Raw genomic sequence first — 15936 nt, forward strand, 5'->3', positions numbered from 1 at the left:
ATGTGACTGCGGCACTAACGGGATACGTCCTCTGAAAGATAAACACAAAATCTTATCTTAAAGGGTCTTATTTCTCTCAAATAATACCCGAGAACTATTTATGACCACCACTGACCAGGATTTTACGCGGGCAACGGGGCCGTTCTTCTACCCCGCTGTAGAACTTCTGATGCGCCGTCAGTTCTCACGTGAATGTTGCCGATTTTCGAGTGAATGCTTTATTGAATTTATGTGTCGATGCTAGGTATTTGAAGGATTGATGTCAATTGTGGCCTGACTTAAACATGCTGCGATCTCAGAAAGACGTGGACAAACATGTTCAAGATATTTTTCGCAAGATAACCAATGAAAAGGAGGTAAGGGCTTCGTGCTGACTGCCTATTTTGCAGGTTGGGGGTCTGAATGCCGGGCGCCCATTCCTGCGACTTTGGTTTGATTACCAACAAATCCGACTTCGAACTTTGTACTACTTCAAGCTCATACTATTGCTCGTATTCATGTTAGGTTGTTTGAAGTGATCATGCCATTTCAAGGCTTTCCAATTTTGGTCTTTTTATGTCCCTCAAAGCTCTTATGGCCCGTCCTTGAGCATTCATCTGCATGTTGCCACTGCATGTTTCATGCTACTGGCCGAATCTGCTAGTTAAGCTGGAGATACCCTTTAATGTTCGTGATGACATCAATTTTCAGCTTTGATAACCAACTTGACATTTTTGAGTCGCCTCAATTTAAACGATATCATGCTATATTCCCCTCCGTTCACACCGTATTTTTTAAATTTTAATAATAATCCCCTTTGCTTGATCTGTTGCAGAGAAACTTACGTTGCTACAATGTAGCCAAATTGTATCAGAAGGTTGGAGACCATCAATCAACCAAACAATATGTGGAACTGTACCTAAGGGACCGTCCAAAAGTAGCCGGTGCCCACAAACTTCTTGGCCAAGCTCTAGAGGGTCTCAAAGACTACTCCAAAGCTTTAGAAGAGTATAAGTGCTCCTTGACCTTAGAGCACAGGCAACCAGATCTTGTTTTGAAAGGTAAGTGCTTTAATCGGTTTGGTTTCATCTGTAGAAATTAATATTTAGCTTGAAACTTTGATTATGTTGAGCTTTTGTTTCTCTCATTGCAGTGTGTGAGCTTCTTGTGGAAACCAAGACCAAAATCAATGCAGGCGAAGCGAAGTATTGGATTGAGAAGGCTGAAGAAGTTACAGATAATCATCATGCTGTCTTTCGCCTCAAAGAATACTTGTTGACGATGGATAATGGTTCTGGAGACAATGCACAGTTGGCTCAGCTCATAGAAAGTAAAGATTATTTGAAGTATTGTTAGCATCCTCCTGTTTTCTGTTAATATGTTACATAAATTTCAAATTTTGTCAATTTTAGGAGAAATTGAAGCAAGGCCACTAGATCATGTTCCTAGAATAAGGTTGCTTAACTTGTACCTGGACTCAAAGAAAGTGATTGATGCCTACAAATATGCAATTGAGATCGAAAGCCGCAATCTTTTCCGGGATAATCTGCAGTGGTACACATGCATTGTTGAAGTTATCAAGGTTTGTTGTAGAAACATTGCCTCAATTTCTTAGGCATTGTAATTTTCAATGTGCTTGTTTTCATGTATTTTTTTTTTCTGTACTTGTCTGTCTAGGCTTATCAGAGGGAGTCCACAAACTTAAATGGTGAATTTTATGTACACCTGCTCTCCATTCTTGAGCGCTATGTGACTTTGTGCTTCCGAGAGCAAGTTGGAGGTCACTCCTCAAATGTTAGCAATGCTCTGTTTGCTTTGGATCAAGCCTGCTACGAAGCCTTCAAGTTCTCTGAAAAAGATGGGAACCAGCTCCTTCTAGAGTGTTTGCGTCATATGGGTGGCCAGCTCTGTTTCCACTTAGGGGCTGCCTGGCTGCGAATCGGCAAGCAAAGTCGCAGTACTGGCTGGAAAGAGTGCACACCCTATGCCTGGGCATTACTAGCCCTCGCCTATTCCCCACCAGCAACTACCGATGTATCATCTCTTAATGCAAAAGACAAGACCCGTAGACACCTGAAACTTTGGAAGGAGGATGCTGCTTTCCGGTGTACTCAAGCAGGTAGAGTAATTCCTCTGTAACTGAATTAATCTACATACATCATCTTGTTCTTTTTCCATTTAAATTGTAAATTGCTTTCTTCTAGGTCATATCTTGCTGAGTATGCCTCGAGACCAACAGCTGGAGAGGTTTTCTCAATGTAGTAGTGGTAACTGGCGAGGAAAAGTTTTTTCTATGCTGTTCCCAGTTCAATCTAAGAACAAGACTGATGCTGAAAAATCTTCTTTCTTTACTACCAATGATCGTTTTGCTGACATACCAGAAGTCTCACCATCTCTCAGGGACATTGCCCTCCATGATGAAAGTATGTACTGAGTCTTACCAATGATGCTTTTGAGTTTTTTTTGTCAAGTCTTTAACCACGTCTGATTGAATTCTGGTTTAGTTGGTCAACATCATCGTCCAGATTCCCTTCATGCCCTTGTATGGCTGGGACTAAGGCACTTAGAGCCTCCATCCAAGAATGTTTCTCCATTGGGCATGCCTTACATACTTCCTTATAAGCTGTCACCCAGCTTTGCTTGTCATGTATTTGAAGAAATGAAATTATCCACAATCAATTTGGAAACTGGTGGTGTGGAAACTTTAAGCAGGCTTGACATTGACACCTTTTTATATGCTGCAGGTCAGTTTTATATGTTCATGATTCAATTACATTTCATTCTTGTTTATTGGTTCAATTCCTCTTTGGTTTAATTATTCTTTTTATGTGAATTTTTCAAATAATAATTCTTTTGTCCCTTTAGTATTTTGTGCTGCTGCAGCCCAAGATGAGCGCAATTTTTTGGGAGATGGCAGACTATCAGTTCTTCCTGTGGACTTGACTGACACATTATGCACAGACGCCCAATCTAAGTGGTGGCAGAATACCTACAAACTCCACTCTAACAAGTCACGAAATGATATTGGGGAAGTTCGAATGGTTGTTTCCAGAGGTCTAGAAGTGGTTCGTCTCCTTGGAAATCATGGAATGGATGTCAGATTGGTGGTTCTTCTTGCTAAAGTATTCACTGAGAAGGTACACACTGCAGCTTCATTAATTCTGGTTATTTATTGGTATTTACAATTTTAAGTTTCAGTTTATTAGTTCTGTTCATTTAAATTTTATAGGCTTCTGCTTTGATAACACCTAAAGATAATATACCAGACATATCGAAAAGGGCTTTACTGTTTTGGCAATGTGCCATCACACTTTTAGAACGCATGGAAAGAAATCATCCCCTTCGTGTTTCTGGTAATCCCATGTTTGTCTACGGAGGAAAGGATCTTACACCTTCAGAAATTAAAATGCTGCTTGAAGAGGGTCGTTTCTTCATGGCCTGCCGCTTGATGAAAGAAGATAAATACGAAGAAGCGATTGAAGCTTTCCAGGACCTGAAAAATCCCTATGCCTCCTTTTATGAAGGTTTGGTATGTGCTCGTTCTTCTAAACTTTATTTATTTTTGGCTGTATTAAGCCTCTTTTTAATGTTGTAAATGTTATTTCCAGATGTATAAGAAACTGGCTGATGCTGAACTGATGTCTCTTCCAAATGAAAATGTCAGTTCGGAAATGAAATCAAAATATATCATCTTGCTCCAAAAAAGCCTTTCAGCTCTTCATCTTACCTTAGACCGCTTGCGCTCTCCTCAAAATGCAGGCAACCATCCTCTTAGTCTTGAGCTTGAGCAGCACCTTCAAGAAGTTGAAAACTGCCTGATGAGAGAAGACAGCAATTTTGTATTCTCCAGTAAGTTTGTTTTTCACACTTTGACTCTGTAATTTATGTGGGCGTTTAACAAAATTTGTTTTTCTTTTGTTTGTAGTTGTTAATAGGAATCCTCAGGATAACGTTTTGGATGATAGCTTCACATCCAATCGCTTTGATGATTCCATCCAAAATGCTTCTCGTTTTGTAAACACCTCAATGCATTGTTCATTGCTACCCAATGTGAGCCGGGTGAATGGGCAAGGGTTAACAAGTACCCCATTCAAAGGCAAGCGTAACATTGACTCGACTGGAAATCTTGATGCTTCTCATTCTCAAAGACTGGTGTGTATATTTAATTTATTACAAAATGTCTCAGCCATTCTGTTTTTACTTGCCACAGCCTTTTATTTTACTCCTTTAATTTTCTCTTTAGGAGGCTCGCCCCAGTCCTGAAAGATTAGATGCTCAGATGAGACGCATGACCATCACTACAGATGCAGTCATGCAGGTTGTTGTAGAACAAAATAGACAGATGCTGGATCTAAACAAGACAATGATGGATGCTCTTGAGAAAACACGAGCATCTGTTGAAGATTTGCAGAAACAGATGTCAGACTTGAAGCTGGAAGTTGGGAAACTTAAAGGTGGTGACAACCGTGGTCTATCAGGGAAGACTGTGGACTATTCCAACATGGCAGCACGTGGAGCTGATGTCTACGACTACGATGTGGCAGCGTCCCAGTTTCATCCTACTCGAGGTTATCCATCAACTGCATCCTATGGGCACTTCCCTGGTCAAGGCTACAGCTATGACAACTGTGCTGCAGCAAACAACATCCACCCAATACCCAGCATGCTGCATCAGACTTTGCTCCCTCAGGCTCAGATGCCATTGTCTCGGAACATGGACCCTAATCTTTTGCTTGCCTCTTACTACCCTCAAGCTATGGGACATAATTTCAGTGATCGGCAAACTGGGATTCCTATTTCTAACACCCTGCCTGGACAGATTGCAACACCTGGTCAGAGCAATGTGCAAGTAGCAGGTGTTCCGGCAGCTGCAGATGCTGCGTCTGTGGATTCATTCAGGAAGACATCTTTAATGGGAACACCGATCATAAGTCACACAACAAACCATCCGATTGACTTGTGTGCTTCAAGTTCCATTTCTTCTGTCTCCCAGCCTTTGCTGCCAACAGTTGATATATCAGCTCAGCGTTTCAACTTGGGCTCTCAATCTGGACTATCCCATGGAAGCAAAACTTCAACTTCATCTGCAGATACTGTGCCTCACAACTTCCAAATATCCATGCCACCACAGGCCACAATTCCAACCACAGAATCTCTGGAAAAGTCCCTGTCTCCCCTGAAGCCCATCTCAACTGACTCTATTCTTCCTAATGTACCCATGCCGACATATTCTGCAGTGTCTGCCAAGGGATCTGACCAAAAAGTCAGTCGTCACTCAACTGGATCAGCTAGTGGGAATGACACATTTACTGAGGATGCAGACTACAACCCCTGCGCTGACTTCAAGCCCATAATACCTCTGCCTGAAGAAATAACGGTCACTACTGGAGAAGAGGATGAAACAGTGCTCTTTGTGCGACGAGCTAAGCTGTTTAGGTTTGTTGCTGGAGAATGGAAAGAAAGAGGAGTTGGGGATATTAAAATTCTGAAACATAATATTACTGGTAAACCCCGAATTCTTATGCGACGTGAACAAGTGCACAAAATCTGTGCGAATCATTTCATCCTGCCAGAGATGGAGCTAAGTGCCCAAAAGGGAAGTGATCGTGCTTGGAACTGGGGAGCTAATGATTTCTCAGATGGAGAAGCTTGTATTGAAAAGCTGTGTGTTCGGTTCAAGACTGTAGAAGATGCTGAGCAATTCAAGACTGCTTTTGACGATGCTAGAAAATTGGCCAAGAATGCAACTCCAGTTAAAGGTGCATCAACAGCCGTGTCAAAACCTGAGGGCAAGACCATGACACCAGGGAGTCAAGCTTCCACTGCTCCTGCAGGAAAGGTTGAATTGGGAGGATTCTCTTTTATCTCTCCGCCTGTCTTGAAGCCCGTAGAGCGGCAAGTGAAGACCTCTCCAGGCAAAGACAAAGAAAATGTTGCTGCCGTGTCAAAGCCTAGTCCATTTGCTGGCTTTTCATTCACTCCTTCAACGACAAATGCTTTTGGAAGTGCAACAAGTTTGGCCGGTTCCAGCTTTGTAAGCACGTCAACAGCTGCATTTGGCTCAGTTTCTTCAAGTTCTTCAACTTTATTTGGTCAAAAAGTGTCACCCTCTGTAGCCTCTTCTACAACAGCCTTAACTGATAAGCTCATGTTCAACAACAGTAACAGCTTGCTCGATTTTGCTGCCATTGCTGCACAAAGTAAGGGCTCAGAGGTGGGTAAGAAGGATTCCAATTTCAAGGGATTTGCAGGGGCAGGTTCCAAAGTGTTTGGAAGTACAGTTTCCAAAGTCTCTGATGGAAACGTTTCTTCATCAAATGATAGCAAGAGTATTGATCAAGATGCAACAGCTGATGGTGATGAATTTGAGCCTACTGCTGTTTTCAATCCTGTTATCCCACTTCCTAGTTTGGTTGAAGTCCGCACTGGTGAGGAAGATGAAGAAGTATTATTTGCTGAACGTGCCAAATTACTTCGGTTTGATGCATCTATGAAAGAATGGAAAGAAAGAGGTGTGGGAAAAATGAAGGTCCTTAAAAACCCCAATACTGGCAAGGTGCGACTTTTAATGCGAAGAGAGCAAGTATTGAAAGTGTGCTGCAATCACTTTATCACAAAAGATCTTCAATTTAAATTAATGACAACGAGTGACAAAGCTATCACCTGGTCCGCACAAGACTTTGCAGAAGGAGAAGTATCTGTGGAAGTGTTTGCATTGCGATTCAAGAGTCCAGAGCTGATGCATGCCTTCAAGGATGTTGTTGAAGGTGTTCAGAGCAACATAAGTGACTCTGCCACAAACAGTCCAGCTTCTGCACCAAAACCATCAACCATTAAGGATGCCCAGCCACTGGCGGAACTTTTTAAGCCGCAAGCAGGTTCCTGGGAATGTACGGGCTGCTACACTAGAAATGGTGCTGAAATTACAAGCTGTCCATGTTGTTCTCAGCCCAAACCAGGATGTGAAGCAAAAGTTGCTGAAAGCAAATCCGCCACGAACTCTGCATTTTCATTCGGAATCAAAACCAATTCAACTGATGATGCTAAGTCCACTTCAGGTTTTACATTTGGTAACACAGCAACAGCACCTCAAAGCAAACCTCTGTCTGAATTGTTCAAACCTAAAGAAGGCTCTTGGACTTGTGCGGGCTGCTACACTATTAATACTGCAGAGCAATTAACTTGCCCCTGCTGCTCTCAGCCTCAGCCAGGTTCAGAGGCCAAGGTTGCTGAAAGCAAATCCTCTCAAAGCTCCTCTTTTTCGTTTGGAGTAAAGACCACTTCATCAGATCAGCCCAAAGCTCCAAGTGGCTTCGCGTTTGGCAACATCTCAACTGATTCAAAAGACAAGACTCCTCTTTCTGAACTGTTCAAACCTAAAGAGGGCTCATGGTCATGTGATGCATGCTATACCAGATGTGATGCAGATGCAACTGCTTGTATCGCATGTGAGGCACCCAAACCTGGCCATGAAAACGACAAAAAAAGTGCAGGCAGTACCTTCAGCTTTGGCATGCCTAGTGCTCCTGTTGCATCATTTTCATTTGGTGTGGCCCCTTCAGGAGAAGTTAAATCTTCATTTCCATTTGGCCTTCCCACTTCTACAGCTTCCGATGCTGATAAAGGATTCAGCTTTGGTGCTGGTACTCAACCGACTTCCTCGAGTTCCTCTGGGTTTACTTTTGGAGCTTCAACTCTTACTCCAAATCAGCCCTCATTTGCTTCTCTTGCTTCAAGCCAGCCATCATTTGGTTCCCCTCACAAGTTTGAATTCCACATGAAGGCTCAGTCACCATCAAAATCTCCTGGGAAATCGCCTGGTGCCCCTTCTGGTGAGGAAGATTCGGATGATGACCATGTAGAAGAAAATCCTGATGTTGGTGATTTCAAGGTACTTCTTTGAATCTGTGCTTTGGCAACTGTATGTTGACTCTTTACCTGTGTGTGTCTAATCTATCTTCTGTCCCACAGCCTGTAGTCCCACTGCCAGACAAAGTACCTGTAGTGACTGGAGAGGAAGAAGAAACTGCCCTTTACTGTCATCGGGCTAAATTGTACAGATTTGTGACTGGTGAAGGAGCACCAGAGTGGAAGGAACGTGGTTTGGGTGACATCAAAGTACTGCGCCATAATGTTACCAACAAACCAAGGTATAAAAAAATGCAGTTGAATGGAAGTAACTGTTGCACAATACACTGCCCAGTGAAATCAACTTAGAAATGGTATCTGTTATCAGGTTGTTGATGCGTCGTGAGCAAGTTTTAAAAATTTGCCTCAACCACTACATATTACCTGATTTGGAACTGACCCAAAAAGATGAAAAAACATGGATGTGGCATGCACAGGACTTCAGTGAGGGTGTGCTTGCCCCAGAGCAATTTGCTTGTCGATTCAAGACAGCTGAAATTGCTGCTGATTTCGCTGCAGCTGTTGAAGAAGCAAAGGTAGTCTTTGCAGTTTGAGTTCTATCTTATCTTATGTATTCCTTTTTTTTTTTTTTTTTTTAAACTTCATTGATTTTAATTTATTTATTTTTGTTCCAGAAATTAACTGTGTTGCCTTCTCCGGGAGCTGGTACTACTCCAATCAGGGCTAAGGATGGTACATATCTTTACAATAATTTTTTTGCATGTGCATCTTCTGTGCTGTCTCCTACCTTGAATACAGAATCTGCTTCTTTGTCTAAACCAGCTGTTGAGAACAACCTGCAGTGGAGAGGAAAGCTTCTATACTGTAATTTATCATGTCTGCTTACTCAGCAGAAGATAGCTCTGTCAGGATCCCACTCTTCTAAAACTTCCCTCTTTTTTGTGTATCCCTTTTGTAACTGTATTGTTTTTCATTGTTTATATGTCGAACTTCAATCACCTTTGGTTTCTCATGCAGCACGTTGCATTTTTCGACCTTTTGTTCTTTGGCATTCATTGTCAAAGTTTCGATCCGCTTTAACTAATGCATCTCCAAGATTTCAACAAATATTACTTTGTTGGATATGCCTTACTCAATCAAACAAGCTTTTTCTGACAATCTAACACTAAGGATCTCTTGAATCCTTTATTTTTCCCAGTTCTTGACGATTACATTTTGGATGTTTTTAACAAATATATTAATTTTATTGCATTGGTCTGAATATAAGCGCCTCTTTTTCCATAAGTCATAAGTTGTGTTCTGAAACTGGATGGGTGCGAGGCTTTTATTTGAGGTTGTTTTACTGGGTTTTTGTTTTTACATGACGGGGCTTATACACAGACCATCTCATGTTTATATCATTCCTCATTGTGATACTAATTTTTAATGAGAAATTTAATAATAAAAATATGTTTTTTTATTTATGGTTACTTACATCCATTGCTTTGTTTTTCCAAAAGTCTTATCCTAACTTTGCATGTGTTGGGCTCTTTGCATGCAGTCATGAACTGTTTCACAGTTCAGTGGTTCCTAAGACATTATCTGGGCTGTACTAGAGAAGCTCTTGTTAATTTTAGAAACAATCTAAGTATTGCTGACACTTGCAATTACATTTTCAGAGTCATCTACAAAGGGCTTTGTATCTACCAAAAATATTCCGAACACTGCTGGAAGTGACAAACCTGGTTAGTTTCACATTCAAATTTGGTCTCCATTTAGCTGGCTTCAATTATTCATACTGTCTTTTTACTCATAAACTATTTTTATTTTTTAGGTGTTGTGCGGTCCCTCTTTGGATCAAATGATCAATCATCCTCTGCCAGTGGTGAGTGTAGACCTAATGTTCATTTTATCTTTTAATTACTAGATTCAATGTCACTGTTTCTCTTGAGGGGGAGAAAACATTTTAACAAAACTACTTAATCAATTCCCAGATGAGGTGGAGGTTGTTTATGAAGCAAAGGTAACCCCTGAAGAGAAGTCTGCTGCTCTAAAACTTATGCTGCCAGAAAATTTTTACCGTTACAAGCAGGCTCCTCCATGTGAAGGTTGCCCTGGTTGTGAAAAGGACTCAGATTCAGATCAGGTTTGATAATAAAAACTTATTGTGCTTTTCAACACAATTTAATTGTTCAATACTAATGGTTTTTAATTTTCTTATTATTTTTAGGGTGATAACCAGTCTTCTGTGGATTCTTCAAAAGCTCCAGCCAAAAGTTCATCAACCACTTTCTCATTTGGTTCATCATCACCAGCTTTTGGTAGTGGAGGGAACTTGTTCAGTGCAGCATCATTTTCTTCTCCATCTTCAACCGTATTTGGTGGAAGTGCCAAATCAGCATCAACTACCTCAATATTTGGTGGTGCCAGTATCTTGGGAACAAATCCTTCCTCATTATTTGGTGGCACTAGCAGTTCAAACTCTACAGCAACAATATTTGGGGGCACTAACAGTTCCATTCAAGCCCCTGTTTCATCTTCAATATTTGGTGGCATCAGTTCCAAAACAACTTCTGCTGCTCCTACTGTGGGAAGTTTATTTGGTGCAGGAACTGCCAGTGCTGGCTTAGGCAGCACAGCAGTCAATTCTCCAAGCACTGCATTCCCCATTCTTGGCTCACTGACAGCTGCTTCTAAGGAAGAGAAGTCAGAAAAAAGTGAAGGTGTATCTTTCCTCCCTGTTGGCAACAGCCCCTCATTTGCAAGTCTAGCTGCTGCCAACTCCAGTGGGAATGCCAGTGGAAATATCTTTAAACTAGGCAACACAAGTAATCAGTCATTTACCTTTGATGGGGCTGGGGCCAAAGTATTTGGCGGAGTTAGCTCAGTAACACAATCAAAAAAGAATAATGAAGAAGAAGGAGACTCAGGTGGAGAACATGATACCACTGAAGTAGAAACGCACGACCCCCATTTTGAGCCAATAATCGCTATGCCTGATATAATTGAGGTTCGTACTGGAGAAGAGGATGAAGAGAAGGTATTCTGTCGGAGGGCTAAGTTGTTTAGGTTTGATGGGAAAGAGTGGAAAGAAAGAGGTGTTGGAGAAATGAAAATTCTTAAGCACCCTGTGAATGGCTCGTTCAGATTATTGTTGAGAAGAGAGCAAGTTTACAAGGTGGTGTTGAATCAACGGCTTCATGTTGATATGGAACTGGTTCGTTTGAACACCTCTGACAAGGCCTGGTGTTGGGGTGGAATCAACCATGCAGAAGATCCTGAAGGAGTTGTGGAAAAGTTGGCTGTCAGATTCAAAAACTCTGAGGAAGCAGATGAATTCCGCTTGAGATTAGAGGAATGTCAGAAGATGATTGCGAAAGGTAAGGCATACTGTTGAAACCAAATCCGCATTAGAACTTTCTTTATTTGATTAATCTTCTAATCTTTCTGTTTCATTTGAATTTCCAGGTCAAGTGGTCAAAGATGGTGATGATGATGATGAAGATGAGGAAGATGAAGATGATGACGATTATGAGGATGATGAAAATGCCTATGAGGATGAAGAGGGTGAATTTGAAATCCTTTTTGAGAAGCCAGCTGCTCTAGTAGCTGAAATTGAAGGCGTAGAAAATTCAGCTGTGGAAGGAAAGGGTGCTATCAGAATTGTACTCCAACCAAACCATTCATATGTTGTTGAAATGGAAGATGTTTCTGGCCAAGTCCTCTGCAGAGCACCCATCACAGGAGATGTTGAAGTTTCTGTGAGTTTGTGGAAAATTTGAAGATTCCCTCAATTTTTTTCAGCTTTTGTATTTATTTGTTGTTAAAATTTGTAAAATTGTGTTCTTTCTAGAGAGAAAAAAATATTTGCACATGGAAAAGTTTTGACCATGCTGAAGACTATGAACAAGGTATTGATAAGAAGTTTGTTACTACTTTTGAAACTGAGTCGGATGCTGAGTCTTTCCAAGATTATTACTCCAAATATACTTTAGAGGTAAGTTGGTCATGTCTATGGGTAGCCTGACTCTTAACAATTTATCTTTCCAAATCTTATTTGTCATTCTCTTTTCAGATTGTTGAACGATCATATGATTATGTTGATGAACAAGAAGACTGAGAAGTGCATAAGTGCATGTGCATTTTGGATTTATATGGAAAGGAAACTTCATGTCTGTGATTGTCTACTTAGTTTGAAAAAAAGAATTAAGTCAAATGCACTTTCAATCATTTTAAATGTAATTGATGTAGTTTATGAAATTCTGTTGCAGCTTGTATTTCTGCATCATTAGTTTTGTCAGATTAACTGTAGTGTATTTTATTTTGTTGAATTTTAAGAATTGATTAGGCTACAGTAAATTTTCAGTCAGTCCTTGTTAAATTATGAAGCAGGCAGTGCGGCCTTCATTGTAATTAATTTTAAAGGTACTCTATAATTTAGATTGTGTGTATCAATAAAAAAAGCACAGTACTTGTCACAAATTTAAGTATTGATTCTCTGATAATTCCTCCCCAATCTAAAAGAATACAAAAAATAAGACAGTATGAACAAGAAGTATAAAATACTGAGAACTAAGGTAGTCAAGTTGTCAAGGATTTAATTTTGATCTTCAGTCGGAGCCTTAGTTGTTAGTTTTTCTCTAGTAATTTGTGTTGGACTAGATGTTTTATCCACTAAATCTACAACACGACCACTTGATTCCTGCAAAGCTCTTCGAGACAATCGCACTTGTCCACTGACAGGGTCACGTCCAAAATATTTCACTGATATCTTATCGCCAACTGAAAGACCTAGTGCGCTGGAATGTGCTGCCTGGAAAGCAACAATAAACATGAGTAAACATCCAAACTTAATAGAAAGAGACTTGATGCAAAATGCCTAGTTACCTTTCGAACATCCAGATGGGAGTTGTTAATGTAAATTGGATTTAGATCTGGATGAAGTGAGACTATAGCACCAGACTCTTTTAATTCCAGAATTTTTACTACATAAATAGCACCAAATTCAAATTCAGGTTCTGAACTGCTGTCCATCAGCTTTTGAACAATTTCATAAGCTTCTTGCATTGCAGAGGCATTTGGAGCAAAGGCAGAAAACTTGGTATCTTCCAAATGAGTAATCTAAAGTGAGAAAAAAAATTAAGATGAGGCTGTTTTATCTTGCCTTTGAATCTAACATGTGCTTGGTGGACCTACCTGAACCCCTGTTTCAAGGAAAAGTTTCTTAACATTGATCCATGCTGGTCCAAGTAATTTGTTGCGTTTGTGAAGAGGAACCTCAAAAGTTTCCAAGATAGGCATGTTATCTTCATCTTTTACACTATTGTAGAAAGGGCAATGACGATGGTGGTTAGTCTGTTCATGAATTTATTTACATAAAGTCAAAATTAAAGTACCTTGGTTTTGAAATGGTTTGACTCATTATATTGATGATATTTCTCTTAGCTGTATGTCCTGCAGTGATAGCTTGGTTTAAAATATCCAGAGGTAAACCTGAAATTTTAAAATCTGCTTGCAAAGCTGTTATGCCAGATTTGGTTCCTGCTATTTTAAAATCCATGTCACCAAAATAATCTTCCATTCCCTACAAATATACACAAAGGGGATGAGTAAGCATGCTAAGTATCTGTCTTGCAGCATGCAGTTCTGGGTAACGTAAAATACATACTAAAATGTCCGTTAGAAGTCTGTAATCCGTTATTTTGCCATCAGAATCGCAGCGTGTTATGAGTCCTACTGCAACACCTGCTGCCATGGCTGAAATAGGTACTCCTGCATCTAACAGTGCTAAAGTTCCACCACATACTGACGCCATAGAAGATGAACCTTGAAAGAAAGATAAAATAATTTTTGATCATAACTATTGTTTTTAAAAGTCTTCCATTACAACATGAAATCATTTTCCAATACCATTTGATTCAAGAACTTCTGAAGTAAGTCTTATGCAAAAAGGATAATTCGGAGGAACAACAGGTCTCAATCCTTTTTCGGCAAGAGCACCATGTCCTATTTCTCGCCGACTGACCCCTTTCTTTAATGATACTTCATTCGTTGCATAGCCAGGAAATTCATAATTGAGGAAAAAGCTTTTTTCCTTGGGCCCACTGTGCAAATAAAAAGTTAGAGTAAATAAATACAAATAGATTATTCAGGAAGACAATACAATTGATATGCATATTGGAAGTTACCTGGTAAGTATGGTGTAAGAATCAGTTTTAACCGCAGATTGAGGAGAATCTAAAGCCACAGTGCATAAAACCTGAGTTTGCCCTCGCTGAAATAATGCAGAGCCATGAAGGGGTTTATATAAGTTCACCTCACATGAAATGTCCCTGACATCATTCAATCCTCTCCCATCACACCTGTTGTAAATTATCATTTCAAAAAAACATCATGCATATGAGCACAAGAAACATTCTTTCATACCACATTGACACTTACCTAATACCTGTCTTAAAAATTAAATTGCGGAAAACATCTTGAAGAAAAACAGAAAATGCTTTCCTAATGTTGATATCATCATGTATTACTCCCTTGGATTTCATTTCATTAATTATTTTCTGCCTGAGTGAAGATACAGCTTGATCTCTTGATTGTTTATTTAAGGAGAAATCTGTCAGTATTTGTTTTAAATCTTCTAAATGGTGAGACACTAAATACTCTACTAATTCTTGATGCATTGAATCTTCAGGAATTTCTTGCTTAGCTTTACCACAATTTACAACCAATTCTTGAATAACACTTATAATTTTCTGAATTTCTTTCAAACCAGCTTTAATACTATGCATGACAATATTGGCGTTGAGGTCATTAAAACTTCCTTCAAGCATCACGACTTTGGATTTCATACCAGTGACAACTAAATTCATGGAACTGTTTTGCAACTCTTGTCTTGTTGGGTTTATAACCAGATCATCACCTAACATGCCAATGCGCACAGCAGCAACTGGGCCATCCCAAGGAATGTCTGATAGCGCAAGAGCCATTGATGCAGCATTAATACACAAAATTTCAGGGTCATTGGTACCATCTGCCGAAAGCATATTTGAAATTATTTGAACTTCAGAGAAATAATTCTTAGGAAAAAGGGGACGAATTGAGCGGTCAGTCAATCTTGCAGTTAATATTTCGCGCTCAGAATGGCCCAACTCTCTGCGGAGGTAATTGGTTGGGATTCTCCCCGCCGCTGCAGCCTTCATCCTGAACTCCACATTGAGAGGCATAAACGAATCATGTGATGAAGGGGAGTCCTTCCTGACAGCTGTGACCATGACTGCTGTCTCTCCTGACTGCGCAACAGCAGCTCCATTGGCCATTTTAGCGTACTTTCCACAGGAAAATTTTATACTTTTCCTGAAAATGGAAATAAAATTAAAGCCATGGTTCGCAAAGGAGAAGTAGAAGAAGATATTTATTAAAGACGAACCCGGAGGATAAGGTTGCTGTCGCTTGCACTTCATTAAATGGACTGCATTGAATTGCACTGATAGTCAAAGCACGAGATGTTAGGTTAGTCAGCGGCTCCAGCTTTGAGCGTCGAAAAGTCCCTCTTAGAATGCCTGCCATGGCTCTGGAAGTAGTTTGATATGACAATTAGTAGAAAAAAGATTTACTATTCCTCCATTCAAAAAGCACTGACAGCCATTCTGACATAAGCAGTCAGTAAACCTATGTATATCATGCGAGACATGCGAGGAGTCGGCTGCTACTTTTTTTGGAGTGTCTGCCCGTACATTTCTCATACACAGAGGTGCGGAAACTATGAAAAATTTCCAGATCGTTACATACCTTGGCCTGGCCCAAGCGCTCAAGCGCTTGAAGCGCAACGCAAGCTGTTTCCTCCTGACTGTGTTCGTGGTTGAGCAACGAAATGTAATCTGTTTTGAGGCACAATTCGTGCGGGAGTACGTGATAGGCACGTCTTAAAAAACCTTCAGGCTTATTTCCTCAAGTGTGGATGGTTGAAAAGTTAAGAAGATCATGGTTATGGTGAAACTTTCTCAAGCAATCCGTCTCGATAGGTTATCGAAGTACAGCGAGGAGGTGTCCCTATCCCCCGTCGTCGGTTTTATCCTTGGTGACTGTGTGGCGGTGACCGCCGATTATCCG

General features: G+C 40.4%; 2 protein-coding genes across 4 annotated transcripts; one reads left to right on the forward strand and one right to left on the reverse strand.

Annotated features, from left to right (window-relative positions):
* Positions 1 to 94: 94 nt before the first annotated feature.
* Positions 95 to 12314, forward strand: LOC117643651 (E3 SUMO-protein ligase RanBP2-like). Of its 2 annotated transcripts, XM_034382654.1 has the most exons (22): positions 95 to 356; positions 815 to 1040; positions 1133 to 1309; positions 1392 to 1561; positions 1657 to 2098; positions 2184 to 2402; positions 2484 to 2723; positions 2845 to 3116; positions 3209 to 3508; positions 3588 to 3828; positions 3905 to 4131; positions 4223 to 7870; positions 7951 to 8129; positions 8216 to 8423; positions 8523 to 8580; positions 9507 to 9572; positions 9662 to 9712; positions 9822 to 9973; positions 10058 to 11207; positions 11296 to 11588; positions 11681 to 11824; positions 11903 to 12314. In XM_034382654.1, the coding sequence occupies exons 1-22, from the start codon at positions 285 to 287 to the stop codon at positions 11945 to 11947; spliced, it is 8580 nt and encodes a 2859-aa protein (XP_034238545.1). In that variant the 5' UTR covers positions 95 to 284; the 3' UTR covers positions 11948 to 12314. The 2 variants fall into 2 exon arrangements, with proteins under 2 accessions (XP_034238545.1, XP_034238546.1); XM_034382655.1 differs by lacking the exons at positions 9507 to 9572; positions 9662 to 9712; positions 9822 to 9973; ... (2 more) ...; positions 11681 to 11824; positions 11903 to 12314 and adding an exon at positions 8671 to 9317.
* On the reverse strand, positions 12297 to 15739 carry LOC117643654 (polyribonucleotide nucleotidyltransferase 1, mitochondrial). Of its 2 annotated transcripts, none has more exons than XM_034382660.1 (10): positions 15616 to 15739; positions 15254 to 15397; positions 14269 to 15180; positions 14016 to 14189; positions 13738 to 13931; positions 13496 to 13653; positions 13224 to 13411; positions 13024 to 13147; positions 12715 to 12948; positions 12297 to 12640 (listed from the first exon to the last, which is right to left on the reverse strand). In XM_034382660.1, exons 2-10 carry the CDS (start codon positions 15391 to 15393, stop codon positions 12425 to 12427), a joined length of 2340 nt encoding a protein of 779 aa, XP_034238551.1. In that variant the 5' UTR covers positions 15394 to 15397; positions 15616 to 15739; the 3' UTR covers positions 12297 to 12424. The 2 variants fall into 2 exon arrangements, with proteins under 2 accessions (XP_034238551.1, XP_034238550.1); XM_034382659.1 differs by lacking the exon at positions 15616 to 15739 and adding an exon at positions 15496 to 15575.
* Between the last annotated feature and the right edge of the window lie 197 nt (positions 15740 to 15936).

This window comes from Thrips palmi, unplaced genomic scaffold (genome assembly GCF_012932325.1).
Source record: "Thrips palmi isolate BJ-2018 unplaced genomic scaffold, TpBJ-2018v1 HiC_scaffold_17, whole genome shotgun sequence".
Taxonomy (NCBI): domain Eukaryota; kingdom Metazoa; phylum Arthropoda; class Insecta; order Thysanoptera; family Thripidae; genus Thrips; species Thrips palmi.

Excerpts from the sequence above, each read along its gene's own strand:
- LOC117643651 (XM_034382654.1), top strand. The coding sequence starts at position 285 with ATGCTGCGATCTCAGAAAGACGTGGACAAACATGTTCAAGATATTTTT. Across the intron at positions 1,310-1,391 it reads GTTGGCTCAGCTCATAGAAA|GAGAAATTGAAGCAAGGCCA; the intron begins GTAAAGATTATT and ends TGTCAATTTTAG. Across the intron at positions 8,581-9,506 it reads TCCAATCAGGGCTAAGGATG|AGTCATCTACAAAGGGCTTT; the intron begins GTACATATCTTT and ends TTACATTTTCAG.
- LOC117643654 (XM_034382659.1), bottom strand. The coding sequence starts at position 15,569 with ATGAGAAATGTACGGGCAGACACTCCAAAAAAAGTAGCAGCCGACTCC. Across the intron at positions 15,181-15,253 it reads ACAGCAACCTTATCCTCCGG|GAAAAGTATAAAATTTTCCT; the intron begins GTTCGTCTTTAA and ends TTCCATTTTCAG. Across the intron at positions 13,148-13,223 it reads CAAACCATTTCAAAACCAAG|TGTAAAAGATGAAGATAACA; the intron begins GTACTTTAATTT and ends TTTCTACAATAG.